This window comes from Adelges cooleyi, unplaced genomic scaffold, assembly GCF_023614345.1.
Source record: "Adelges cooleyi isolate 19-005CV unplaced genomic scaffold, UGA_ACOO_1.1 ACOO_flye_CR_arks_rails_tigmint_CR_PRNA_651, whole genome shotgun sequence".
Lineage (NCBI taxonomy): Eukaryota > Metazoa > Arthropoda > Insecta > Hemiptera > Adelgidae > Adelges > Adelges cooleyi.
Window position 1 is genome coordinate 14774639 of NW_026096352.1, and position 27704 is coordinate 14802342.

Here is a 27704-nt window from a genome sequence, read left to right on the forward strand (position 1 = left end):
CTGAAAATTATGCGAAATTCGGATAAATAACTTCCGTGGTATCAACCAGCCCCTATTGAGTTTGAAAAATTCCCTGACTTAAAGTCCTCAAAAATTGACTTAGCCTTAGGGATCTAAAAGTTTTGGTACTGTGAAACAAACTGGATTCCCTGATTTCAAAGAGTGAGGGTGACTTTGCTCAGCTAAAAATTGTTATTTTTTTGCAGTATATCTAATAGAATAAGTACAAAAATACACTGAAGAAAAAAAACTTAAAAATAATTTGTGTGTTATATCATAAATTGTTTTGGACATTTTACAATTTTTGTCCTTTTCTATCCTTGTCTTCTTTACTAATCCTTATGTCAGTGCATTAATATGCGTTTAATTTATTTTCATTCTGTTAGGTTTGAATAATTTCCAAGACTATTTTGACGTTAAGTCTACGCTATAGGGTGAACACATATTACCTATTTCTGATTAAAAATTACTACACTTCAATAGCGGCTGTTTACAATTTAATATTAATCAAATATAAGTACACAGTTTTATGAGCTATAAAACGGTGTAGATATATCCTTATGAAAACGTTTGTTGTTATTTTTAGTAAATCACATTAAAATTTTCCGGTTAAAATTTGCAAAAAAAATGTAAACATATTTTTACTTGAACAGTACTCAAGTACGATTATAGGTATGTAAAATACAGGTGGTACACTGACAGTAATTAACAAATTATTACACCTAAGGGACGCTGTTACCTTTTGGCCCGCTCGGTTATCTTATACCAACTAAAAGCTAGTAAATGTTAGATGCGAATAATAATTTACTTTCTAACTTTTATCGCTTTTGTTTTGTTTGTTTTTTTTCAGTTGACATTCGTTCGACAATGTCTTCAGATGATACTTGTCCTACAGAAGCTCCTCTGTCCAGCCACACATGGGGCAATCGCTATTGCAGTATTTTCTCTTTACTGGACAAACGCAAGTCGGACAGTTCACCTGTATCGATGTGTAATTTATTATGTAATGAAGTTACTAGACTGACGAATAACGAGGAACCGACTGGTGACGATCAAAACAACGATCTACACTTGAGTGCCAATGATCCAATCGCCCGTCTGGTGAAGACATACATCGAAGAAAAACGATCTAAGATGACCAAACCGGCAGACGATTTGGAGGCGATTTCTTCGGGCGAGGAATATTTCGACCACGATGACACCAATACCGCCTTGAGTTGGGAATATCTCGAGTGAGACCAATCACGTTATCAGTAAATTATCAGTTGTACAACCTAACCTAACCTAATCTGAATCCAACCCACCCTTCCTGGGGGGGGGGGTGGCGCGGACGATGGTCAATTCAACCCACCCCCCCCCAGGCCCCATCGTTTATTATTGTACCAGAAAACAAGTTTACACATGCACATAAACAAGAAAAACAGATACTATGTCTCTGACTTTACACATAATACACCTAGCTACTAAAAATAAACAATACATAATTTCCAATATAAATATACTGTAAATATAATAATATTAATCTGCCTTTTTCCTCTTCGCCCACCAACCCCAGCCGTAAAACATATTTTATTTTATTTTATTATTATTAACGGGTTAACACCCTTTGTTAAGTAATAGTACAGTAAAATCTTAATTTAACAAAAAAATCAGAAAAATAGCCAAAAACTAAAAGCAAAACAATAATAAGAAATAATAAAGTAATAGTAGTTTTTAACATTGACAATAACAATTGTTATAAAATAAATGGTATCGATAAGTAAATAATTAGTAACATATTTTAAACCTTAATTAAATAATAATATACAATTTAAATAACAACCATATTTATGTCAAAAGTTACAGTGTCTTTTAACACAAAAAAAACACATACATTCTCGGCTATCGCCTCAAGCTTTGATAATTTTGTTTAATTTTGAACCACAATAATAGGAAATTTGTTGGTAAAAATATTTTTTTTCAAAGTAAATATTAAATTTTAATGGTTTACACAAAAAAAAAAAATCTATGGAATTTTCATGTGTTATGATTTATAAAATTTAAAACGAAATAAATTAAAAAGATGTGGTGTCCGTTTTCAAAAACTAGACTGTTATATTTTTTTATATTATTATACCACAACTTGGAATTTGCCGCGATGGCACGCCATCCGCCTATTGCTAGGCGGGCGTTTCGGCGCACTGTCCGCATTGGCCCTCCTCGGTTGACTTTTGACCTCCTCCGTTTTTGCTGTTTCTCCTCTTCGTTTTCTTTTTCACTTTCTTCTTTACCTTTTTCAGGGACATCGCCGCTTATGACCTCAGTTCTTCGGACCCCCGTGCGCGTGGGCCTACGGCTGCGTTGTGACGCCAGGCTGGCCTCCGCAATATTAAGTGAGACTCGCTTTTTTTTTACTTCCTCTTTATTTTTTACGGCATCTTTGTACTACCACATCTGCTTGTGCAGTGTAACGCACTGAAATGGGAACAAGTTCAGCCGCTCCCCATTCCTTGATTGGACGGTGGACGTTCTTGTTTTCTTCGACAAAAAGCGGGAACCTAACCGTAGGTACCTAGGTAACCTAACCTAACCTAACCTAACCTAACCTGTGGGTCTACACCGCCGTAATGGGTAATTTTAAAATGTGTATTTTAGGATCAAAACAGAGCCCGGTGAGCCGGCAGGAGAACATAGTGCTTCGAATTCGGCCAGTGGGCATCGTAGTTCGTGCTCGAATAGATTCACTCAGGTGTCTTCGGTTAATCTTGTCCCAGGAGCGAGCATCAACGATGCAAAGGTGGTGGATCCTCGAATGGCCAGCCTTTGTGCCAAAGGTGGTCAGCCTTCGCCGTACGAAATGCTGCAGAGACTTATCAAGAAAAATTACAAAAACCGCGACAGCATAATCAGCGTCAAGTTCACAAAGGACAGTGTCAGCAAACCGTTCAAACTGTGCACCATGACGGTGGGCAAACACACTGTTTCCGTAAAGTACAAGGAAAAGGAAGAGGGCAAGCAAAAGGCCTCGCAGGAAATGCTGCGTTTGTTCAATCCGAAAATTGATAATTTGGGATCTCTGTTGACCATGTACGGCAACGAGAAACGAAAATGAGAACCTGACATTTTTACTTCAATTACATTTAAATAAACTGAAAAAAAAAAATATATATATATACATTACAAATCGAAACATATAAATATTATACCTATATATTAATTGGAAAATGTTAAATAAATACCTACTCGCATGTTCAAACTGATATTGGCAGCCGTTGAGATGGATGATTATGATTTAACATGTTAGATGTTAGCTTGTAAGATTATATTGGAGATTATCACAGTTGATGAATAATTGTATACAAATGTGTTTTTAAGTGTGAATACATATATATATATATATAAATGATTTGTGTTTACATAATAATTTGGAAAAAAATTCAAATTTTACAACGTATATTATTGAGAAAATATAAATTATACGAGCCTATAATATATCAACAAAAAAGCTAAAGAAAAAAAAATCATAAATTAAATTTGATTTTATATTAAATTACATTTTTTTTTTTGAAACAATTTTTATTTTTAGTAATATCATTGGAAGTGCATATTTTTTAAGTTATAAAATATTAGTCGAATCAAAACCAAAACATTATTAGAAAAATAGAACTACTCATTTATTATTTATATGTATATATATTATATAACAGTATATTTACCTAATGTGTTCAAAAATAAAATAAAAATGTTAAGCACAATTTTGGCAATGAAGGAAAAACGTCTTCTTATTTAAGTGTGATAGTTTGTAGTGTTTTATTTTTGTTTATACTACTAAAATTTACTATAACCATATTTTAAATATAACAAACTATAAAGTAATTCATATTATTTAAGATGATAGCATAAAATATCTGCCAAAAGAAATTATATTATATATTTATAAATATATAATATAATATAATATTTAATATATACGTACATTTAAATTAACTTATACTTAAAATAATTAACTTAAAAAAAATGTCGACGGTTAGAATGGTACTTAAGTGTATTGTTTGTGAACTAGATTTATTATTGTAAAATTTATTGTGAACACTTCTTCTTCTTAGGTAGATATTATAAATAGTTATATTGTCTATTTATATAATATATCCTACGATTATTTTCTAATGTCAAATTGATCTTATGTATAATTTCCCATACATGTTGTAATAAATTCGTTATAAATATATTCTAAGTGAATTATTATGCAATTTATTTAATTATGTTATATATTCTCATGTGTTGTAATATATTATGCTTCTGGCTTATGCATTATTTTTACTGTTAGCCATTTAGTAATGAACCTATCAAATATGTAAATTAACCTAACCGGTTTAATTCGACTAAATGTTTAACGTGTGAAGATTGCTATTTACATGGCTACTGAAAGTGATAGAATAACAGCGCTATTGACGTTTCGTTTTCTAAATTATTGAAAGAATAGTTCCATTCATTCGTTCACTCTATTAAAAAAAAAAAAATGGTTTAACGTTGTTTATAAAGTTTATACCAGTTTTGAGACAAATCTAGTACACAATGGTCAAAGCGAAATTATGTGTTTATGGCTAATTGTGGTGTTTTATAGATATTTTGCAACCAATACAATATTCTCTATACAACTTCACTAATATAATCAATTATTATACTAGGTATTTACTTGAAGAACGTTCAACGTACAAGCAAAAATATTAACACAATAATATAGAGTAATGTACTTTATTCTACAATATTATCAGTAATTGATTGCTCAACGTCGATTTCAATACTATGAATATATAAATAAATATATTAGTAGAAGTGATATTGTATAATAGTTCTGGTTAATATTGTGTGATTTCATTGGCCTTGAACCGAGTTCGCCTTTTTCAATTGTCCGTGAAAAATAGCTCTTATACTTAGTATAGATTATGATTATTATACGCTATTTACTTATATTTTATAATAAATATTTACAACACCATTAATAGGCCATATGAAATAATTTCATTTTCAACGCAAGCGGTGTAACAGATCTCAATGAAAATCATTAAACTACAGATGCACGATTTTGTAATATTAGGCATTTTCATCGCCTATAAATATTATTATAATTGGTAAGCAGGTAGTTCAAAGTCTGGTGGCGCAACGCGTTGGTTCTATAACAATATAATATATTCGATGACCTTATTGCGTTTCGCTGACCGTCGATGGTGTTTCGTTCTGCGCTGTAAACAATACAAAACAAAGTCGAACTGCGTTAGTGGCGGCTTTTTGCAAATGTGAAATCTTCATTCAATTGCGAATCGTTTGCCGGCGAAGCAACTACCCGTATTGTACGTGCGACAAGATGAGACACCTGCGATTGATAGCGTTTCTCACAATGGCCGCGCACGTGTTGTTGCGCGCCGACTGCAAAGATTGTTACTGGAAAGGCTTTCCGTGGTGCGGTTTCGCGATAAGATGCGGCGACGACCACTTCATGACGTACGGCATGAGGTGGGGCTGCCTGCTAAACGCCGACAAGTACTGTTGTCCCGCCGGCGACGGCGACGACATCGTGCTGTGCGAACACAAGGACCACAAGGGAAACTGCATAGCCCATTCGGTGACGAGCCGGTCGCCCTGCGTGACGGTGGACAACAACGACTGGGCCAGCTCGGTGGACACGCTGGGCAAATGTTTCAGGCTCTACGAACACAACCGGTGCGAAGGCCGCTCGGTGGCCGTCTATCCCGGCAGCGTGGGCCACGACGATTTGAGCTCCGTCGGCATGAACGACATGGTCACGTCCGTGGGCAGTTGCTGGGACCACGACAGGTACCGCGAGTGCCCAACGCGGTCCAAACGGGCCGCGGGCAACCGGTGCGAGTTCGCCATGGACGTGCTGACGGTCGGCTTCCTGGCGTGGCGGGCGCGGGACACAATCGGCTTGACGGGCCCGGTCAACTACTACCAACGGAGCGGCAGAAACGGCCGGACCGAGTCGATGGAGGCGTTCATCTATCCGCGGCACCTGTACACCGGGACGGGCACCAACGGAGCCGCACAAGCGTACGCCCGCCGAATGGGCCACGGCAACGACGACGCCGGTCACTTGTTGGCCTCTCGGCTGGGCGGTTCGGGCACGGATTTGCGCAACATTTTCCCGCAGAGCCCGAACATCAACCGCGGCGTCATGGCCCAGACGGAGGCGATGGTCGCCGAGGTGGTCAACTCGTACGGCAGCGCGCGTTACAATGTCAATCTGGAGTACGCCGACGAAGACGCCACCCGACCGGTTCAGATCGTCGTGCGCATCGCAAGAGGAGACACCGGCGAAGTGATCCTCATCAACGACTTGGTAAATCCGTGACCGCGCGTCGTTCGTGTGGCTAAAATAAAAAAAAAAAAAATATATATATATATATGCATTTATTTCGTTTTGAATACAATCAGTTCAGTAATAGATAAAACCCTATTTCACTTATCTCCTTTATCACTTTATGTTTTAGCCTTTCTCGGGGGCGGATACAAGAGTAGGGGGGAATATGTAGTTTATTTTTATCCATTAAAAGTGATTTATTTTAATTTTATTATAACATTATATATTAGAATATTATAGAATTCGTTTAAGAGGGCGCACAGTGGGCAAAATAGCTGATTTAGGTGGACAAAAGTCATTCTCAGAATTGTTCTCCATTTAATGCTAGTTGTTTTCTTTGATAGTTGGGAAACCCAGAAACAGCATAGCTCCCGTTGAAAAGTTGTTTATAATTATTAATATGTGACGGTTTTAAGACATAGTTGAACAAATTGATGTTATCTCGCATTGTTATCAGCGTCAATTCTGTTGCTTATCAGTTGTAATAATTATTACAACTACAACTATTTTGAAGTTATTTTTAAAATAGTTATATTAAATTATATTATATTATATTTAACTTCAAAACTGTTGTAGTTGTAATAATTATTACAACTGATAAGCAACAGAATTGACGCTGATAACAATGCGAGATAACATCAATTTGTTCAACTATGTCTTAAAACCGTCACATATTAATAATTATAAACAACTTTTCAACGGGTGCTATGCTGTTTCTGGGTTTCACAACTATCAAAAAAAAAACAACTAGCATTAAATGGAGAACAATTCTGAGAATGACTTTTGTCCGCCTAAATCAGCTATTTTGCCCACTGTGGGGCGTCACAGCGCTCATTTTTAAGGAGTAAAGTATAGGCAATATTTTACAAAATCTTTATTTAAAGGTTAAACTGTGATGTGTAATTATTAGTTCAATAATTAGAACTCTATTTCGGTAGTTAATTTATTATTTGGACTATCACAGCATCCTTGAAAGTGATTTAAAAATGTTTTTTCATCTCTACATGTTTAAGCAGACTGAAAATAACTCGCTTAATTTTGGTTTTAGAGTAAAAGTACCCATTATAAAATTAAAATAAAACAATATTCCGGAGGACAAGACGGTGCGTTTTTTTTTCATTATTCCAAGTATAACGCTCAATACATAAATTAAAATTATCGACTATTTTAACATTTTTAAATGACTGTAACTTTTCAAAAAATGATTTTAAAAAAAAAAACGCACCGTCTTGTCCTCCGGAATATTGTTTTATTTTAATTTTTTAATGGGTGCTTTTACTCTAAAACCAAAATTAAGCGAGTTATTTTCAGTCTGCTTAAACATGTTTTTACCTCTGAAAATCACCGGTGCGACGCCCTCTTAAGGGGATTGCATGCGGTCTGTTTTAAGGAATTTTGTATAGGCAATATTTAAAGAAAAATGTGGTTTTAATAAATTTCCACCATGTCAATTAATTTACCTGTTAATTTGCCTAAGCTCAAGGTGTTGTTTTTTGTTTGAATCAATTTTCCTATGAGTAAAAGCCATTTTGGCTTAAACCATTAAACCGCTTGCCAACACATGACTATAAAAATAATTTATAAGAATTCATTAAAGAAAATAATTATTTAAATAAAAACATTTTCTTATTTACCACGTTTTTTACTAAAGGACTAAAAAATATTAAATAATTTCTCCTAGCCCCATACAGATTGTCCTGAGAATTTGTGATTATGAATTTTATGAAAATATTTGTAAGATTTTCAAACTAAAAACTTGAAAACTTGCAAAATAGATACTAGCAAGGAGTGTAAAGGGTAGCTGTCGTTGAGAAAACTCACACAACAGTTCATAATATTATTTGCAGTGCAATAAAACCGTTAGTGACTTGGGTGAACTATTTATGCATTAGTTATGCGCCCCACGTTTTTCCTTATAAATCTTACAAGTATTTTATCATATAATTCATAATCACAAATTATCAGGACAATCTGTATGGGGGTTAGGAATCTATATAAGTCTAGGAGAGATTATTTTATAATTTTTAGTCCTTTTTAAAAACGTGGTAAATTAAAAAAAAATGTATTTTCAGAATGTTTGGAGAATATCTAAACTAGACCATTAATTATTCACTGTAGTTTTTTTTATTTTCACCTTAATTATCAAAACAAATACAATATTACATACATGTATTTTGTAATTGAATAACATCATAGATAATTGAGAATTTTTTGCGGTCGGCTAATATAGTGTACTAAGTTAAATATGAGAAATCATTAGTCCATGTATTAATTGCAATTAAACTATTTAAATGTATAGACGGTAAAACAATGATTACTTCATAAAAAAAAGTCAATAACTAGATGCACACAAGGAGTCCCACAAAGACACGACAAATGAAAAAACTTTGTGGAACACCCTGTATACTGCTGTTAAGCGAGGGTTTGGTCTATTATGCAATTGTAAGTTAACTAATTATTCATCAAGTCTTGTGGGTGGTAATAACCAAAAAAAAAAAAACCACTACCGTATGCAATTCGATCATTCGTTTACTGGGAAGCCGATCAAAGGATGATATTCTGCAAACAAAATCGATTAATCGCTATTAATAGCTAATGATCATCACGGAAAGGATAATGTACCCTTATCATAGTTGTACCGTGTAGGTACATTTTATCATTTACCATTCAGTGATGCAAGCATATACGGGTCGAGTGGAAAAATAATTGCGTTGGTAACACTGAGTGCGCGTTACCAACGCTAATTGAGTAGGGCGCCCCTCCACCCTACAACGACCCTTCGAGTTGCTAGGGAGCTCAACCCCTCGTTTTGCCATTGGTTCAAAATCCAAATGGCACCCTTCGCCATTGTTCCTGTATACAGCGATCAATACTTTTCCAAGGACATAATTGTGCTATCGTGCGCATTTTGCAATCCTTCGGGCATTACAGTAGCTGTTGTGTCGCCGAGCTGTTGAATGTATTTTCAATCTTAATGCACATGATATAGTGAAATTCGTTATTCGTGAGCCGTTCACTTGCCAGTTTCCGCCACTTGTTCCACTCTAAGATGTATTGGACTGTTCATTTGCACGGTGGTCCACGACGGGTCAATCATGCTGCAGTAGTTGTTGGCACTAATATAATCACGTTCGGTGGCGATTGCAGTGGAGCTGACGACGATGGACCAATAGATATATACGCATTGGACACAGGTGAGTAGTGTGTACAATCGTTGTGTGTGATACGTATATGTATATTATTAATATATTATATAGTCAAGTTGAAATGGTGGAAGATAGAAGGAGACGAAAACAATGAAAATGCGCCGTTCCAGAGGTCTGGTTTTACCACGGTGGTCTATGACAAAAAAATATACTTGTGGGGAGGAAGTAATGACAGCCGAGTATGCAACACTTTGTATTGTTTTGATACGGGTAAGGATATTTTTGTTGTTAATAAATACCTATATCAAAATTTTGGTTCATTCGGGTCACCTGAAAATTATTGTCAAAAATGTTAGAAAGAAATTTTATTTAAAAAGTATAAATAATAATAATAAGCAACATTTTGGTCAAGCACAAATTATGTTACCAACTATGGATTAGGATAAACGTAAAAGACAGGTGTAAATGTATTTATCGCTATAAAATTAGTCGATTGTACTTTGCAGAAACTTTGAAATGGTCTATACCAGATGTTCGTGGAACCAAACCTGCACCCAGAAGCGGCCATTCTGCTTGTATGATAGGCCGACGGATGTACATTTATGGAGGATGTCACGATGGTCAATTTTCTCAAGAGCTGAGCATGTTTGATTTCGGCAGAATGAGATGGCATAGAATTAGGACGGAGGTAATTTCCAGACAATATCAATTATTCTTAGCATGTACCTACCACCTAATGCACTACTGTATTCGGCCCTGTTGTCCAGAACGATCCACCGTCGTTTAGAGATTTCCATACTGCGAGTGCTGTCGGTGACAGAATGTACATATTCGGAGGTCGCGGTGGTCACATTGTAGAAAACGAAATAGACCATGAAATCTATTGTTCAGACGTGCATTATTATGATACAAAATTAAACATATGGGTGCGCCCTACCGTACAAGATGGATATAAACCACCTGGACGACGAAATCATTCTACGTGTATGTGTATACAAGTTGATCTCTCTCTCTCTTTGTGTGTGTGTGTGTTTTGCGACTAATCGATCAATGGATTTTTTTTTTTTGAATTTCAGTCGTTCACAATCAATTTCTGTATCTGTACGGCGGATTCGAAAAAAACGAAAACACCCATTTCGAAGACATTTACCGTTACAACGTGGTCAGCTCAACGTGGTCCAAGGTATCGCCAGTGGGCACTGCTCCTTGTGCCCGGAGACGACACATTTGTTTGCTAGTCAACGACAAGGTGTTCGTATATGGTGGACTCAGCCCGATTTCAGACAACCATATAATATCAATGAGACGAAGTCGATTTCGCTTTACCAGCAGAAACCGGCTGAAACATCACGACGATCTTCACGTGTTGGACCTAAGTACTACGGCGATTATTCACAATGTTTACAAGAATTTTCATGAACGTTTTTTTATATTTTTCAGATCCCAGTCTGAAAGATATGTGTCTGGTTAAAGTATGCGAGTACGTGGACGAAGGCGATATTATTGCTCCGGACGACCTTGTCATCCCTGCGACATTACAGTATAAATAAAATATAATACTATGAGTTACGGGCAAAGTAGATTATTAATAAAAAATTACTGAGAAAACAGAGTGTACAAAAATATAGACAATCCTGTAAAATTAGTTTAAAATAATTAAGTTGCATTAATTGATTATATTTAGATTAAACACACTTGCAGTTGCACATCTTTCCTATTATGAAACAATATTATATATGTTCTACTTTGCCCTAAATCTCATATATATATACCCTTTATTAAAATAACTTAAATTATAATACTGTACGTACAACATTTCAGAAAAGATTTAGCTTTTTTCCAACCACTCGAAATCTTTAATTTAGCAATAACAGATACTGAAGACGAAGACGAAGAACAGTATGAGCTATTCTTCCCGCCATGACAAGATGGAACGATACAAGTTTTTTTAATCAGTTCTTATTTAGTACCAATTTAAAAAAATAAGTTTAAAAAAAATATCTCATATTATGTACCTGCCTACCTATTTATTTGTAGTGGATAAGTTTTATTATATCATGTGCCAATACAAATGTGAAAACGTGATAATATTTTGTTTATGTAGAGTGTTTTTTTTTTTTTTTTAGAAGTGCAATATTGTATCTAAGGTTGATGAGTATTTATTAAATATCAACATAGTTAAGTACCAATTTAAAACAACAAAAACTTTACACTGTAGAAATGGGTACAAAAAAACAGGATTTGAACAAAATTCCTTTTTTTGTACAAGACTTTTTTCGTCGATCCGTTTTGAAATATTATAAATAATTTTAGTCGCTTTGGTTTTTGATATTAACTTTTGAACTTATTCTTATTAATAATTAAGTTGTAACAATTATTTGATTATTACTATATGTTTAGATTAAATACACTAGCAGCTGACACAGCTTAGAAATAGGTATTATTAGCTGAGCTGTACATTTCAGCCTTATTTAGTCATATATAAATATAAACAATTAAAGATGATTCCCAAAGAAAGTGTAATTTTTAATTGACATGTCATTTTAACGTTTCTCGTAATTATAGTTATAACATGTATTATTATCATAATACATAAGTTTGCCATTTTATCTTTATAAAATATAATCTTCATCTTTATAAAATATAACTTAAAAGCATGATATTGTATGTACACTTATTTATTTGTACTGGATCAGTATAATTGTATCATATGCTAATAAACATTTAAAAACGTGATAATATTGTGTTTTCAATTTGTATTGAGTACTTTTTTTTTGTGCAATGTTGTATCAAGGGTTGCTGAGAATTTATTAAGTATCAACATAGTTAAGTACCAATTTAAAACAACAAAAACCCACACACTGTAAGACTAGATATAACAAACCAGGATTTGAAAAAAAACTAGTTTTTTGTACAAGACTCTAATTTTTTTATGCACTTTTCAACTTATTCTAATAAATAATTAAGTTTTAATAATTATTTATACACTTGCAGCTGACACAGCTTTAAAATAGGTAGGTACTATTAGTTGAGCTGAATTTGCACTTAAAGGAATTGCATGCGGATTGTTTTTTAAGGAGTTATGTATAGGCAATATTTAAGAAAAAAGAGGTTTTAATACATTTCGACCATGTCTGTTAGTTTATCGGTTAATTTTTACAAGCTTTAAGGTATTATTATTTTGAGTAAAAGCCATTATGGTTTATTTTAGACCTAAAAGCCTGAAAAATTACACCTACTTAGGGTTTTCCAATTTCAGTTCTGTAAAAATATTTAATTTATCGTTTACTTTTCTAGATTATAGTGAAAATAATTTTTTGATATTTCAATTAGAATGGTGTTTAAGTCCTATTTGAATTTATCAATTTTTTAGGGAACCCGTTTTTGGTTTTTTTTCTTAAGTAAACGAAACAGTTGTTCAAAAATCGACTCCTACAATTATTTGGGGAAAAGGTCGATGAGCTTAAATATTTTTACAGAACTAAAATCTTATAGGTAATTCTTAGCAGGCATAATTTTTCTCAAGCTTTTAGGTCTAAATTGGTGTCTGTTTTTTTACCAACTCTAAAACCGTTCTTTTTTTTTTTAATATTGCCTATATAAAACCCCTTAAAAAACTGTCCGCTTTCAAATCCCTCAAGAATGTTATCTCTGAGTTCTTTTGAGTTATTGTATATTAATTATTATAGTAAGCAGTAAACTGTAACTGTAAATGTACCTTGTGCTCTGTTGATAATTTGTCAACCACTTTAGACTAGATAATAATAAAAAAAAATTGTATTACTCAAATGTCATTCTGTAACCATTAATGATATTATTAATATTTAATACTTTTATAGGTAGTAACTTTATTTATCGCAAAACGATGACACGCATTTTTTTTTTTTTACATAATCGGTGTTATCATAGTTTGTGAGATGTTATTATCATGTTGTGACTGGATTCCTAACCTTTGTAGTTTGTCTTTTGAAAATGCACCTACTTCTATTTATTAATGTTTGATTAGTAAGATTACGCATTTCTAAACAAAAATAGAGAATAATTACATTGTGTTTTGATAGTCCTGTCAATTTTTTTCCCATATGCACACTTCAATATGAAACCAGAAACATGTTTTGCGCGTGAGACAAAATTTACATATAGGTACCAATGTGTATTATATTTTAAAATATAATACACATAAGTATAATATATTTAATAATTAATAGTAAAACATATTGTTTTCTGATTTTGTCTAGAAAATAAGAATTAATTAAAATTGTTTTATAGAACATAAAAAAAGATAGATAAAAATGGATTTAAATTTTATGTGTAAACGCGATAATGCCGAGTATATTTGAAAAAAAAAAACGCAAAATTCTACAAAATGTATTTATTTTTTGTCTACAATTTTAATGTAGCATTGACACAAAAATAAACATGAACGCTATCTTATAGCGATATGACTTATAGTTGATACACCCTGTATATTATTACCCATAACAAAAACATTTTATTTCGTTTTCACACCTAACTAGTTTATAGGTATCTATTAGCTTCGGTGCGGAGCTGAGAAGGTATTGTTTTTACAATTATGTGTTTTTATTATTTTACCCACGTATCTCGTACCGCTGCCGATTTCTTAACTCTATAGATCAGAAATCATACCTGTAAGGTACTTTGAAGGGCCAAAAATTAAAAAAAGTCACCCTTCCCCGTCAAAATCGAGAAAAACACCCAAAAAAATGTACACATTTTTCAACTTAAAATTACGATGCTCTATAACTTTTTAAAAAAATAGTCGAAAATGTTCCAAATTTACATGAATTTTTCTTCAAACATAGTACTATCGATAAACATTAACAAGCCAAAAAAATATCATAAACCCTTTCCCCTAGAAGGGATAGAATTTTTTTCTTTATTTCCCTTTTTCAAGTAAAGTTTTAGAGATTTAGATCTGAAAATTAGACCGAAGGTAGATCTAAAATGGATCTATAACATATAAAATGTTCACAAAAATCTGTAGTCATTTTTTTTTTTATTGAGGAAAAACACCAAAAATAGGGTAAATTTACACTTTGGCCGTAGTCAGTTTCTAGGTTGCTATGGTTTGAACATACTATCCACAGATTCGCATCGAAGCGTTTATTTAAAAGTGTTTTTTATTTATTTATTTTTTAAAATAATATTATAATACTTGAAACGTATTACTTTAGCTAGGTATCACGTTTTTTTAAAGATTAGAATTTGTACGGTTAAACTACATGCAAAACATTTTTTTCCAACTTCAGTGCTCAAACAAAAATGTGCCTACAAAATATATCTACTTATTTGAAAGGGATTCGCATAATTTCAGATATTTTTTCAAACCTTAAAACATGCGCGATAATTAAAACCAACAATTTATTCAGGGGTTTTTTTCTAAAAATTTTGCAACCTGGTTTTCTTATGTAGAACTCAAAATTCCACCAAACACAAAATAACCAACGGTCTATCATAATTAAACAATTCAAAAACATTCCTTGGTAATAATTTATTCATCCTATGGCTTAAATTGCTCGTGTCGAGCAACTGGCATTATATCACTGTATTTTATGCGTGTATATAGTTTTGAATTTGCAAACTACCTACTCAGTTTGTTCGAATAAAACATATATAGTGGCGTGATGATAGGTAATGTAATTGATACCTACTCTTATGATATTATCTAACATTAGAAAAAAAAAACTCATGATCGTTTTGGCAACGTGCCTTCGTTCGGTCTTCGCTATAATCATTTAAAATTATTATACTTACAAAGTATAATAGTCGCATTTTTTTTTTTTTTGCTGTGTAAAATATGATTATAGTTTTTTTTTGAATGGCGTGACGACTTGTTTATTTAATCCATGAACTTCACTCTTCAGACGAGTAGGTAGGTATTTGATCTTTGGAGGCCACACGAGACGAGACAGGTTATCAGCCTTGGATCTTATCAGACAAATATTCTTTGTTATCTTAAGTGGTGGTGGTAAACGCTGTGATTATTGCCGCATTGGCGCCGGTCGGTGACACGCGTCTGCACTTTGCCATACAATCTCAAAATCCCAATCGTTTTCGTTTAATGTTTTAATTGCAATTTTGTGTTGTTAGTTATTGTTTGAACACATTTACAGCGTGTGAGCAATTTGTCCTGTATCACGGTATGTAATTTGGCAACGCTAATTGCACTCGATTTGCGAACAGACTGACAGATTTGATAGATTTGTTATTTGTTATTTTTTTTGTTTTTTTAATTGTTCAATATAGCTTCTATCCTGAATAATGGCTGATCCTCTGGTCGTGGCGGCGAAAAAAGCCAAGTGGGAAGAATGTCAGAAGAACGGCACTAAAAACGGAACCGTCGACTACGATCTGGACGGTTATTTCGAAAAATGTAGACCTGACCTGCCGAGTCGCTGTACGTGGTCAAAAGAATCGACTCAGGATCAGTCGCCCCACGTTCATATGGGCATCAAGTATGTTGGCGAGGTGTTCAATAAGGAAATTAAATTTAACGAAAATAACACGATTAATATGCTATTAAATAATAAATAAAACTACAAGAGATATGTCCGTGCATGTATTTAAGAACCGTTATGTTCTTTTACGATTGTAGATTCGCTGCTTTGTACACATACTCTTTACATACTCAATTTTTTTTTTTGTGCAATGATCATTTGTCATGGTCAAAACCGATATAAAGAAATTTATAATTAAGGGTTTTAAAAAAAACGCCGACACACATGCACAAAAAATGTAGATAAAGGCAATTTACTATCAGAAACATTTACTAGATTTGAAAATCAATTAAATAGTATTCTTATTACCATGATTTGAAGTGGAAGTTCATATAATTACAAAATAATACATGATTAGCAACTACTTAAGAAAAGTATTTTGTACATTTGACCTGTATTTAAAAAAATTGCTCGACAGCAACACAGCAAGAGCGACATACTAATTAGTGTATAAAAAAATTAATAAAAAAACATAGAATAGCTGTTATCTTTGCTCAAGTGAACTTGCTTAGGTATTTTTTATATGGTAACGTGACAGAAATAAAAATGACAATACAGTAACAACATACTAAGATTGTACTAAGAATTCATTACAACAAACAATAAATATTACTGGTTCATAATCTTTGACGTGGACGACAAGCGACTGCTTCTCAAACCCCACACGGCCTGACCTACTTTTAACGTCCTCGCTTTTTACAACTATCACAGTGTGATAATACTTTTACTAAAAACAAATACCTCTGTAACTAAAATATTAACTACCTACTTAATTATATTTATATCGGTTTTTTTTCTGTTTAGAAATAATGTTGGAATAACGCCAAACATTTTACACGCCATTGGGAATACACCTCTAGTAAGACTAAATCGTATACCTCAATCTGAAGGCATAGAATGCGAAATTTGTGAGATTTAAAGTTCTGTTTATTATACTGATTACAAAGCTAAAATTATTTGATTTTGTTATTATTTATTTCTTATTCAGTGGCCAAATGCGAGTTTTTAAATCCTGGAGGAAGTACTAAAGATCGGATTGGATGGAAAATGGTCGAAGACGCTGAACAACAAGGATTACTCAAACCGGGAATGAGTATTATTGAGCCGTCTTCTGGAAATACTGGTACATTGAGTTACTTTAATTATTAAAAATAAAAATTTGTGTAACCCATTAGATTTTACAGTAAATGTAAATAATATTATTATTCAAAAAAAGTATTTGTCTGTCTCAAATTTTTAAGTGATTAAACCTGATACCTCTGGTATTAAGTTTTTTTTTTGCCTTAAACTACTGCTACACACATGTTGATATTTTATTTACATTAAAAACCATAAACCATTTAACAAATATTATTTAATTAGAGTTCAATGTTTGTGTCGTTTGTAATAGGAGTCTTAAATTTATCCTGGTTAGATTCAGCTTGTATTAAGTGTAATCGGCAGAATATTAAATTGTTTGGCAATTTCAATTGTAACTTGTAAATGATGTTTAATTTTTCACCAATTATTAATGTAAAAAATGTAAGTTTTAGAGATATTGACAAATAACTCGCAAGAATTTTATAATGTTGTTTATTTTACAATGCAATTGTTGTACTAATAGTATCAGTACTTTTCTTCATATACACATGCCTTATTAATTCGGTTTTAATGATAAAATTTGAGATATATCTACCACCATTAACATCAGACTTTTTCTATGTAAATTATTTTTAACTTCTGCTTCTGACGATAAATATTGTATAGAGTGTAAAAGATTTTTCATGGGACCGAAAGTAATTCGGAGTTATCGAGACTCGACTGTATTTAATTACATTTCAAAATGTAAATGATATAATTTTCCTTGTTTTAGGAATTGGCTTGGCAATGGCTGCTGCAGTTAAAGGGTATAATTGCATTGTAGTTATGCCCATGAAAATGTCAAGTGAAAAAGTGGACGCTCTAAAGCTATTGGGAGCGAAAATTGTACGAACACCTACTGAAGCTGCATTCGATGAACCAGAAGGTTTAATTAGAGTAGCTCATAAATTGCATTTGGAAGATCCTGAAAATTCCATAATACTTGATCAGGTAAAACGCAAATTGGGTATCAGAAAAACACTGTGTTATAATATGAACTCTTAGCTAATTTGATATAGGGTCACGCCTTTTAATAATCATTGAACCAAAATACATGTATTGGGTTTATTTATAAAATGTATAGAAAGATAATTTTGGTTACATTGTAAATAATTATGATTGTGTTTGGCAACTGTGTTTATCGTAATCATACCTTTATTCGCATTCAGAAATTTTATCATTACAAGTATGATGAATGATGATAAATGATTTATTTCTATATTCCGAATCTGGTTCAAAGTACTTAATTTTTATTCTTAAACGTGAATACAGCCAATTGCAAGAAGTCTATGGTTTAACCCAATCATAGAGTATCGGAGAATATTACTGCAACATTCAAGTGCCCAGATGTTTACTAGGTTTTCTAATATTGAAATCTAAAATTAGTAAAAATAATCAACACAAAATTGTAAACGAAACAATCAATACTAATAAACTTATTAAGGAACAAATAATACTAAAGAAAAGAACGTTTAACCAAAGCTTTGATAATAATATTTTGTTTTTAATGTTTTATATGATGAAAACGTTTCCAGTCAAATATATTTTATAGCCTGTTAATTGTATTATTGAACAATTTCTAAAATGGTTGAAATTTTTTTAATTTGAGAAGAATTGTTGTTCAATAAATAATAGGTAAAATGTCAGCGAACTTCTATGGGTAGCTTATAATGATATAACAAGCGTTTGACAGTAATGAAATCGTTACATTTTTGTTATATTTTGTATGGTGTAATGTAATTGTATGATTTATGTAAATATAATATTATTAGAATAATGGTGAAACTGTAACACATGTACAAAAAATTATACATCTAAATTATTATGAAAAATATTTAGTGTATCTATTATTATTTCAATTACTTTTTTTTAAATACTTTTTCTAAGATGATTTTTTTTAAAAAGTATTTTCTAGTATATTGATAGCATAGTGCATTTTTTAAAAATATTACAAAAGAAAATTTGAAAATAATACTGCACAATGCTAGATTATTATATGTGTTTAATTAACTAAGTTTTGTAAGCTTTCTAATAGTAAAACTATGAGTTTCTATTTCCAAATATTTGTACATAATGTATAATATGTAAATTATGAGTTTTTTTTTTCATTTTATTAATGCTAAACTTTTTTTTTTTTTATAGTACCGCAATAAGTATAACCCATTGGCTCATTATGACACAACAGCAAAAGAAATATTTGAGCAAACAGAGCACAATGTGGATGCAATTGTAATTGGTACTGGAACAGGCGGTACGATGACGGGTATCGGTCGCTATTTCAAACAAGCGTTGGGAGATAAATGCCGTATAATAGCAGCTGATCCTTACGGAAGCATACTTGCATTGCCAGAGAAATTAAATGAGTCGGATATACAATTTTACCAAGTAGAAGGTATTGGGTACGATTTTGTACCCACCGTCTTAGGTATGTGTATTGTGCATAGACTGATAGAATAAACAGAAAGGTCATTGACTAATTTCAACTATAAAATGGTGCAAGGGTACTTATAAATTTTGACATCCTTAGTACATAAAGTGGTAAAATGCTGGGTTGCAATGTGATGAAGTTTATTAAATATTTATTGAATTATTTAATGGCACTTTGTTTAAGCCATTTTATCAATTGCTGGAGGAACCAAAATTAAGCACTTAGTTGAGCATTAAGCACTAACAAACTTGTTGATTATTATTAATTTTAAACAACAAACGATTGTTTTACTTTTTTTAGATAGATCGGTTGTCGACGAATGGGTAAAAACCGAAGATAGTGAATCGTTCCCTATGGCAAGAAGGTTGGCTCGAGAAGAGGGTTTACTTTGCGGTAATATTATTTCCATACTATTTAATAATGAATTTGATACAAAAATACCTTAAATTTGAATTTTAGATTACTATTTCTTTAAAAAAAATATGTATACAAATTTTCACTGTTAACGTGAGTATATTTGTTAAAAGAAATTTACTCTTGCATACTTTTGTGACTAATATCATTTAGTAAAGGGTATCCCAAAAATAGCGCAACCATGTTAAAAGTTGCGCTATTTTTGGGGCACCCTATGTAATATACTCAATGGTAATATGAATGAAGAACAATTATTGTAATAGTGCATACCTTGTTATTATTATAATATCATCCTATTAAAAGTTATCCATGTAAAATCTAATAAATTATAAATATTTTATATACATCAAAATGACACAATACATTTTTTTTTTCTAGGCGGTAGCAGTGGTTCTGCAATGTGTGTTGCATTAAAAGTTGCTCGTAAAATGAAAAAAGGGCAACGGCTGGTTGTCGTACTCCCCGACGGTATACGAAATTACATGAGCAAATTCGTACAAAATGAATGGATGGTCGAAAAAGGTTTTTCAATTGATGAACAGTGTAAAACCAATAAAACACAAAAGTGATTTTTTAAGTTGTGACAACTACGAAAACATTTTAATCAGAGTATACGAAATATTTGAAATCATTTCGTGTAGTTTTTTTCTTTCTTTTAAATATGAAAACCAATGCTACTGATAACAACACGATAATAATAATATAAGTAAATGAATAAAACAAAGTATAAAAAGAAATAACACGAATAACATAATATTGTATAATACTGCTTGAAACTAAATTATTAAATCGTTATGACTTACGATGATCGATTTTGTATTTTGCAATAACTTAACTTATCGTTTTATCATTATAATCGAATAGGTACCTACCGATAAACGATTTTATGATTTCATGTACTTTTTAAAGAAGAGAAAAACTGAATTACAACTACCTAGAGATGCATGACTCGGAAGTAATTGAATATCGTTTTGAACATTATATATTCGTATGCCATGTACGTGTATTGCATTGCTATCATTGAATAAATAGGAATTGTTAATGATAATAAAATTGAACCTGGCACATAATATTCACTTATAATTTTAGAAGTATGTTATAATGTTCTCAGTGGAATACTAATATTATATTTAAAAAAAAGTAGAATATCAATTGATATTGTACGATGCGACCGTAGTACGATATCAATTCAGTCAACACGGTAAAGGATAAAAATCCTAACGATACAATTTTCAAATTTGTTTTATAAAAAAAAATGTTTTACTTTATTTTAAATAGGTCATCTAAATGCATTAAAAATTGAAAGTGACGAGTACTTGAGTAGTTCAAAAGATATTATAGAGAATTGATGAATCATTTGAAACAGACTGACAGAGCGAGCAAGCAAGATAAATTCTTTTGGCAACGGGTTTCAAGTAATGCTTTTGAAATATTTATGAACCGGCTCTAAGGCGTATGTTTATGAATTAAAAATGTACAAAAGTAGTTGGAAAATATTAAGTTTGGTGTGTGTATAATACATTGTTTAAACTGAAACTTGTTCAGACTAACGGTTTTTGTAGCCTCCGGTTTCGGTTACAAGGAATTAAATTAAAAAGTAGGGCAAAACGAGACAGGATATTCGGGGAAAACTATTTCTTTGGAGAATTTTATTGCATCACTGCTCTCATGCAAAACTTTTTATTAAGTTTGCCTTGTTTTTGGTTTGATATACTACTTTGTTATTAGTGGATTATTATTGTTCATCTAACTGTACTCATTGCACTTTTAGTGGCTGTGCTAACAATCGTCCCCCCACACAGTTGATTTTTAATTTTAGTTTTCTAGTTGTAAAATGATTGATGCGATTTTACACAGTACAACTTGAGCATATTTAACATCAAGTATAAAATCTCAAGACGCAATAATTTAAATTATTTTATTTCCCATACTGGACAATTATATCTACACATGTTATCTCATTAAATTATTGTTTAGATTTTAGCTAATCATTTTTTTTTTTTTACCAAGGATTTTTGGTTTGAACGATGATTTATGGTTTACATTGAAAAACTATGCATTTATTAAGTAAAATTTTAAAACCGTTCATTTTTCTCCAATCGTTTAACCGTTTACACTACGTTAGATATTTTCTAAGATGGATTTATTTTCCTTCGCAATATTTATTAATAATATTGTTTAAAAACTGTGTAATACAAAATTATAGTGATTTAGAAAAACAAACCCTATTTAATTTCATATCTGATAAATATTTTAATATTAAAACAGAAATCAACAAAATAAAACGGTTTATTTCATTCGGGACACGATAGATCAGATGTTGAAAATTAATAAATTATGTAAATTAACATACAAATTGTTGATATTGTTAAAGAATAACCAACATTGGGAAAATTACTAAAATAAATGTCTTCCCCATTGGATATTTACCTATCACTAGCCGCGCAGTTTTGAAATGTTGGCTATGCCTTTTTATTTTACATACTCAAGGAATGAAATTATTAACCAAAAATTAAAATAAAGTGCTAATAAGCAGATAACATAATTTTTTTCCCCTTAAATATGTGTCCAGCCCTGATCGATACTGTTCCTTTCGCTTTCTGCGATTCATTATAATTCTTTAAACTAAAACCACAACCCACGGGGAGATTTCAATTGTTCAAAACTTGACAGATTAATTTTGGATACCAGTTATGGCAATTTCAAAAACGCGTATATGAATTGTATAGTGAAAGAACTTTCCAGAAAAATTCTTAGATTTGTATCAAATGGAATAGAAAAAACATATTTATTTTCGCGGTTTTTCTGATCATATCTGGATGATAAAATATTTCAACCATAAACCCATTTTGAATCAATCATTTATATGATAGTCTTATAGTAAAATACACCGCCAATAAATCGCCATAAATAATTGGCGATTTATTATTATTTATTTATTAAACGAATCTATTCTAATATAAACGCTGTTGTCACATATGTTGTGTGCATTTTATAATTACAATAGTCCACGTTTTTACCGTTGCCAACTGCTAACTGCCAATTACTGTTTTTCGCTGTTTAGGTTAATTCAGACTAAACGGTTTTCATAATATCTACTTTTCAACGCACAATTAAATAAAACTTCACCGTCATAATATTTTTCTTTTTGACTTTTGCAAAACAAAGGTCTACACGCGCCATACGCCCACGGATATATTCAAATATTTTTAAATCAGTCAAAGTATTTAACAGGACACGTACATATTTTGAACATGTTCAAAGGCAAAATCGTACAATAATATAATATGGCTGCATACTGCTTGCGTTCCAAAAAAACTCACCTACTGATAATAATCTCGGTCGCAAGTAGTATGCACCGTAAGTATATTCTATAAAACAGTCTATCATTTTTAAATAAACAGCCCACTCCATTTAAAAAAATGATACTAATAATAAAAAAAAAAATGATTGTTCTCTAGTTTACAAAATAACATACTGATGTTTTTCCGCTGAAACTTATTACTAGAAAAAATGATTTTAGCCAGTAAATCGCCGCATAAATAGCCAATCAATCGCCAATAAATCGCTAGTAAATCTCTCAAATTGTATTATAATGCCATATGTTATGTTCTTCGACATCCAAGTATACTTACCAATGATATTACAACATTTTTTTTTGTGTGGATTACAATTCTTTCGATTTAAACGTCATATGTAAAAGAAATATATGTATCAAACTTGGAAAAAGTCATACTTACCATTTTTTAAACACCTTTTTTTTGTGTGGATCATAATTCGGAATTCAAAGGGTTGATGTATTCTTTTTTTTTTTTTACCAAAATAATTACAGAAAATATGCTGATATTTTAGCTATTACTTTGTTTTATACAATTTATTCATGAATAATACTTGTCAGTTGTTAAACACACTTGTTGAAGCCTTAAAATTAAAAAAAACCAAAATTTTTATTATTTGGTTTCTTAGTTTTAATTACAGCCTTTGAAATCGCCATAAATCGCGGTAATTGCGTAATTAATCGCCGTTAATTACAAAATTTTTAAAAAAATTTTTAACATTTCCAATATGTGAAAAATATTTTGTAATTAACAATTTTACAACATGACTTTCCGGCACAAAACATTTCTATAGCAAATTTAAACATATGGAAAAGATACTTGACCAATCCGTAATAGTTCCATACGGAATATACAAAATAATTCCGTATACCAATTATGACATTTCCATTTGATCTAAAAGGCTTGTAAAGTATTATCACAGAATAATATTGATAATTATATTAAAAAAAAATAGAAGGTAGTTCTTCAGATCTTTAGCGTAAACATTACGGTTTCATAGTAGATATACGCATAGTAAATATACGGAAACCGGTATTCGCATGGCCTACCCCATGCAAATCCTAACCATGTAAAATAGAGTAATATTCGTACTTCGTATTCAATTGATAAGAAATCATTTAATAAGTGTTGATGTTTCTTAAATATACAGTATAAAGTTAACGTCCCTTTTCTATCATAAATAGAAAAAAACTTTCTGGAAATGTACATGCTGTCTTATTATAATATTATCTTATTTAGATTATAAATTAAAAAAAATTGAATTCGTTGCAACTATTCTTTATAATTGACAAACAAAACCTTTTAATAAATATGGTACTGTCTTGTGTTATACGCTGTAAAAAGGCGAATAAAATCCAAATTTTGTTTTTATTATAAATGACAAACGGCCTCAATCGCGTAACACTTGATGACCGCTGATAAGACGTTATGCCCTATCGATTTTTTTATTACCTATGAAAATAACAGTAACTGTTATTTTGGTAGTAACAATAACATTTTTTAACTGTTATCAAAATTGATAACAGGTTACCATCACTACCACCCAGAGCGATCGCCCCCCCCCTCTATATACTTCACTGTCGTCTCTCTATATAAATGTATTGCTATAATAACCCATATATCGTTGTTAACAATATTTTCGTTGCCTAGAAATTGACTACGGTTCAAGTGTAATTATTCCATTTTTTTTTTGGGGGGGGGGGGTTTACTTAATAAAAAATAAGTTTGATCACAGATTTTTTTGAGAAAATTGTGTATGTTATAGTTCCGTTCTAGATATTATACCTTAGGTCTAATTTCCCAGACCTAAATCCTTAAACTTTGCTTCGAAAAGTGAAATAAAGAAAAAAATTCTAGCTTTTCTATTGGAAACGGTTAAATTCCACACAAATTTGGAATTAGTTTGACTCGGTAGTTGTTAAATCTTAAAATTGCGCCAACCAAATTTTTTAAAACTTTTAGCCTTTTTCCCAGGAGGAGGGAGGGTTGTGGAAATTTCGGGGTTTTCCTTGTGCGATTTTGTGTGATGAAACTTTTTATATAAAAAATGCTAAGGTTATAGGAAATCGAAAATATTTTCGAAAAACATACACTTGTGCACACACATGAGAATGTTTTAGTCATTATTTTTGCCATCGATAAATTTTCATACATTTTAAGCAGAAAAATAAGTCGATCGAACGACAAAAATTATTTTTTTGTTACCCGGTGCTTGTTATTTTAATTTCAAGCTACTTAGTTAAATCTCAGACAGACACCACAATTTGAGGTTACGGCTATTTAGCAATAGGTTTTAACAAACCAAACTGCCAAATTTGTTTGTTGTGCCGGTTTACCATTTTAAATATTTTATAAGCCGTAATGAGAAATGTGGCAATTTTGTTTTTCTTTTTAGATTATTAACATATTGCTACAAGACAAAATGTGGCAGTTTGTTATTATTTCACCGGTGTCATCTGGTTAAGAATTATTATCAAGTTGAAAATTAAAACGCCTCAAATCGAAATGAGACAGTCTTGATTTATTATGCTTGAGTATAAAAAACTGTAGCAGTATTACATTTTTTTTTAACCGAAAAAACCAAGAAATTGATTACAGAAACGTTGGTTGGGTTAAACGTCAATTCATGTCTGGCCGGACACGAGGGCATTTGTTCCCTTAACCCTTTTTTCTCATCTACCTATTAAATTATGATAAAGACAATTTTTATCTGATATGCCATTACATAAAAAAAGGAAATGTAGTTAATACATTTTACAATTAGCACGCCAGGAACTAAAAGAACTTTTTAGACCCCTAGGAAAAGTTTTATACCTTTCCGGTCGTTATTTTGCTAAATTCGTTTCTTATGACTACATTTTGCACATAGATAAAGAAAATAAAATGACAAATCGTTGTAAAGCAAACACCCAATATTAGTACACGTGTATTAATGGATAAATCAAAATACACTAGAAAATTGATTGATTCATTAAGGACGGGACACTAGTTTTCACTTAAAATAATAGCATTTTTGTAGCTTTTATAGTAATTGGAGACACTTGAGTTGGTGTTATTTTACAATATTATAAAACTATTACTAAACATTTACCTTTTCTATTTTTTTTTTCACAGCTCAGTATTTTTACAGAAGCGTAGTGCCAGCAGAAGAAATAATATTTCACTCCACCCTTCCTCCCGTCCTAAATTTTAATGTTTAATAACTCCCAAAGTAATTAGCCAAAACTGGTTATCGACCGGTATACTATTCAGAAAATAATTCTCAGTCTAAATAGTAAATTAAATATGTACACAAGTTACTATTTAAGTTTTTAAAATTTGATAGGCTTATGGGAAATAATAAAAAAAAAGGTTAATGTTTAGTATTTTTATAATATTGTAAAATATGATAACCAAAAATGTTTTCAAAAAAGAAATACTACAAAATTGCAATTATTCTAAAGCGTACTCATTCCATCTTTAAACCATGACGAAAACATTCGGTTTGAGTTCAATAAAATTTGTTTTATCAATTTTAAAAATACTCATTGCTGCTTCGTGTTCCGCTCAATTTGAAAATATTTAAAACGGCAGAGACCATAAAAGATGGTGGACAAATTTTTAACAAATTAAGGGTTTTGTTTTAGGCCAATACGAATCAATAAGTCATTAATGATAAGACCATTGCATAGGTGTATAAATTATTTTAATAATTGTTAGAGAGTGAGGATTTTGTATAATTTCGCACATTGGCGCATGTGTTTCAAAAGTTACACCGAGTTTAAAAGTAAATAAAGATATATATGTACGATTTTCTATGAAAGTATTATTTATCGAATTCTCGCCTAAGCAAATACTCGAAAACACAATTTTTTTACTACAGAAAAACACTTGGGTGGTTCGATGTGCGTTTCCATTTCCACTGTTAGATACATACAGATACAAATTTAACATATTTTCTATTTTGTATCTTAAGCATTTAATTTAAGTTAACATTTTGGATAAAAGGCTATATTACTTTAACTAAAAAATACATTTTTATTTTGAAATTTTAAAATCATGACAAATTTAATAAACACTTTCGCCGGACTATACAGGGTGATTCTTTTATCATGAACCACTCAGTATCTCATAGAGTTTAATAAGAAATTAAAATATTTTTTTTTCATATTGTTGTTAAACAATGTGATCTCAATTTTTCACAATTTTATTTGTTTTTACCCTCTTCCCAATTTAGTTTTTTGATAGCAACTTTTGAAACTTAAATGGTAACGTATATATTTTATTAACTTTATATATTAAGAATAATGTACTAAAAATTTTAAAATGTGCATAGGTAAAAATAATACTACACTCCACCTTTCCTCCTGCCCAAAACTTGAAACTTCAATAACTTCAAAAATA

At 31.4% G+C, this 27704-nt stretch overlaps 3 protein-coding genes across 3 annotated transcripts; all 3 read left to right on the forward strand.

The window, feature by feature from the left end:
* Positions 1-5104: 5104 nt before the first annotated feature.
* Positions 5105-6399, forward strand: LOC126844884 (uncharacterized). Its single transcript, XM_050583348.1, has one exon. It carries the CDS (start codon positions 5345-5347, stop codon positions 6347-6349), a length of 1005 nt encoding a protein of 334 aa, XP_050439305.1. The 5' UTR covers positions 5105-5344; the 3' UTR covers positions 6350-6399.
* Positions 6400-8783: 2384 nt separating this feature from the next.
* Positions 8784-11540, forward strand: LOC126844880 (kelch domain-containing protein 3-like). The gene is made up of 7 exons (XM_050583338.1): positions 8784-9552; positions 9616-9774; positions 10011-10192; positions 10272-10488; positions 10581-10880; positions 10945-11044; positions 11326-11540. The coding sequence occupies exons 1-7, from the start codon at positions 9408-9410 to the stop codon at positions 11426-11428; spliced, it is 1206 nt and encodes a 401-aa protein (XP_050439295.1). The 5' UTR covers positions 8784-9407; the 3' UTR covers positions 11429-11540.
* Positions 11541-15484: 3944 nt separating this feature from the next.
* Positions 15485-20614, forward strand: LOC126844879 (cystathionine beta-synthase). Its single transcript, XM_050583337.1, has 8 exons — positions 15485-15665; positions 15772-15980; positions 16827-16930; positions 17011-17145; positions 17875-18092; positions 19284-19566; positions 19870-19962; positions 20362-20614. The coding sequence occupies exons 2-8, from the start codon at positions 15787-15789 to the stop codon at positions 20550-20552; spliced, it is 1218 nt and encodes a 405-aa protein (XP_050439294.1). The 5' UTR covers positions 15485-15665; positions 15772-15786; the 3' UTR covers positions 20553-20614.
* Positions 20615-27704: the final 7090 nt, after the last annotated feature.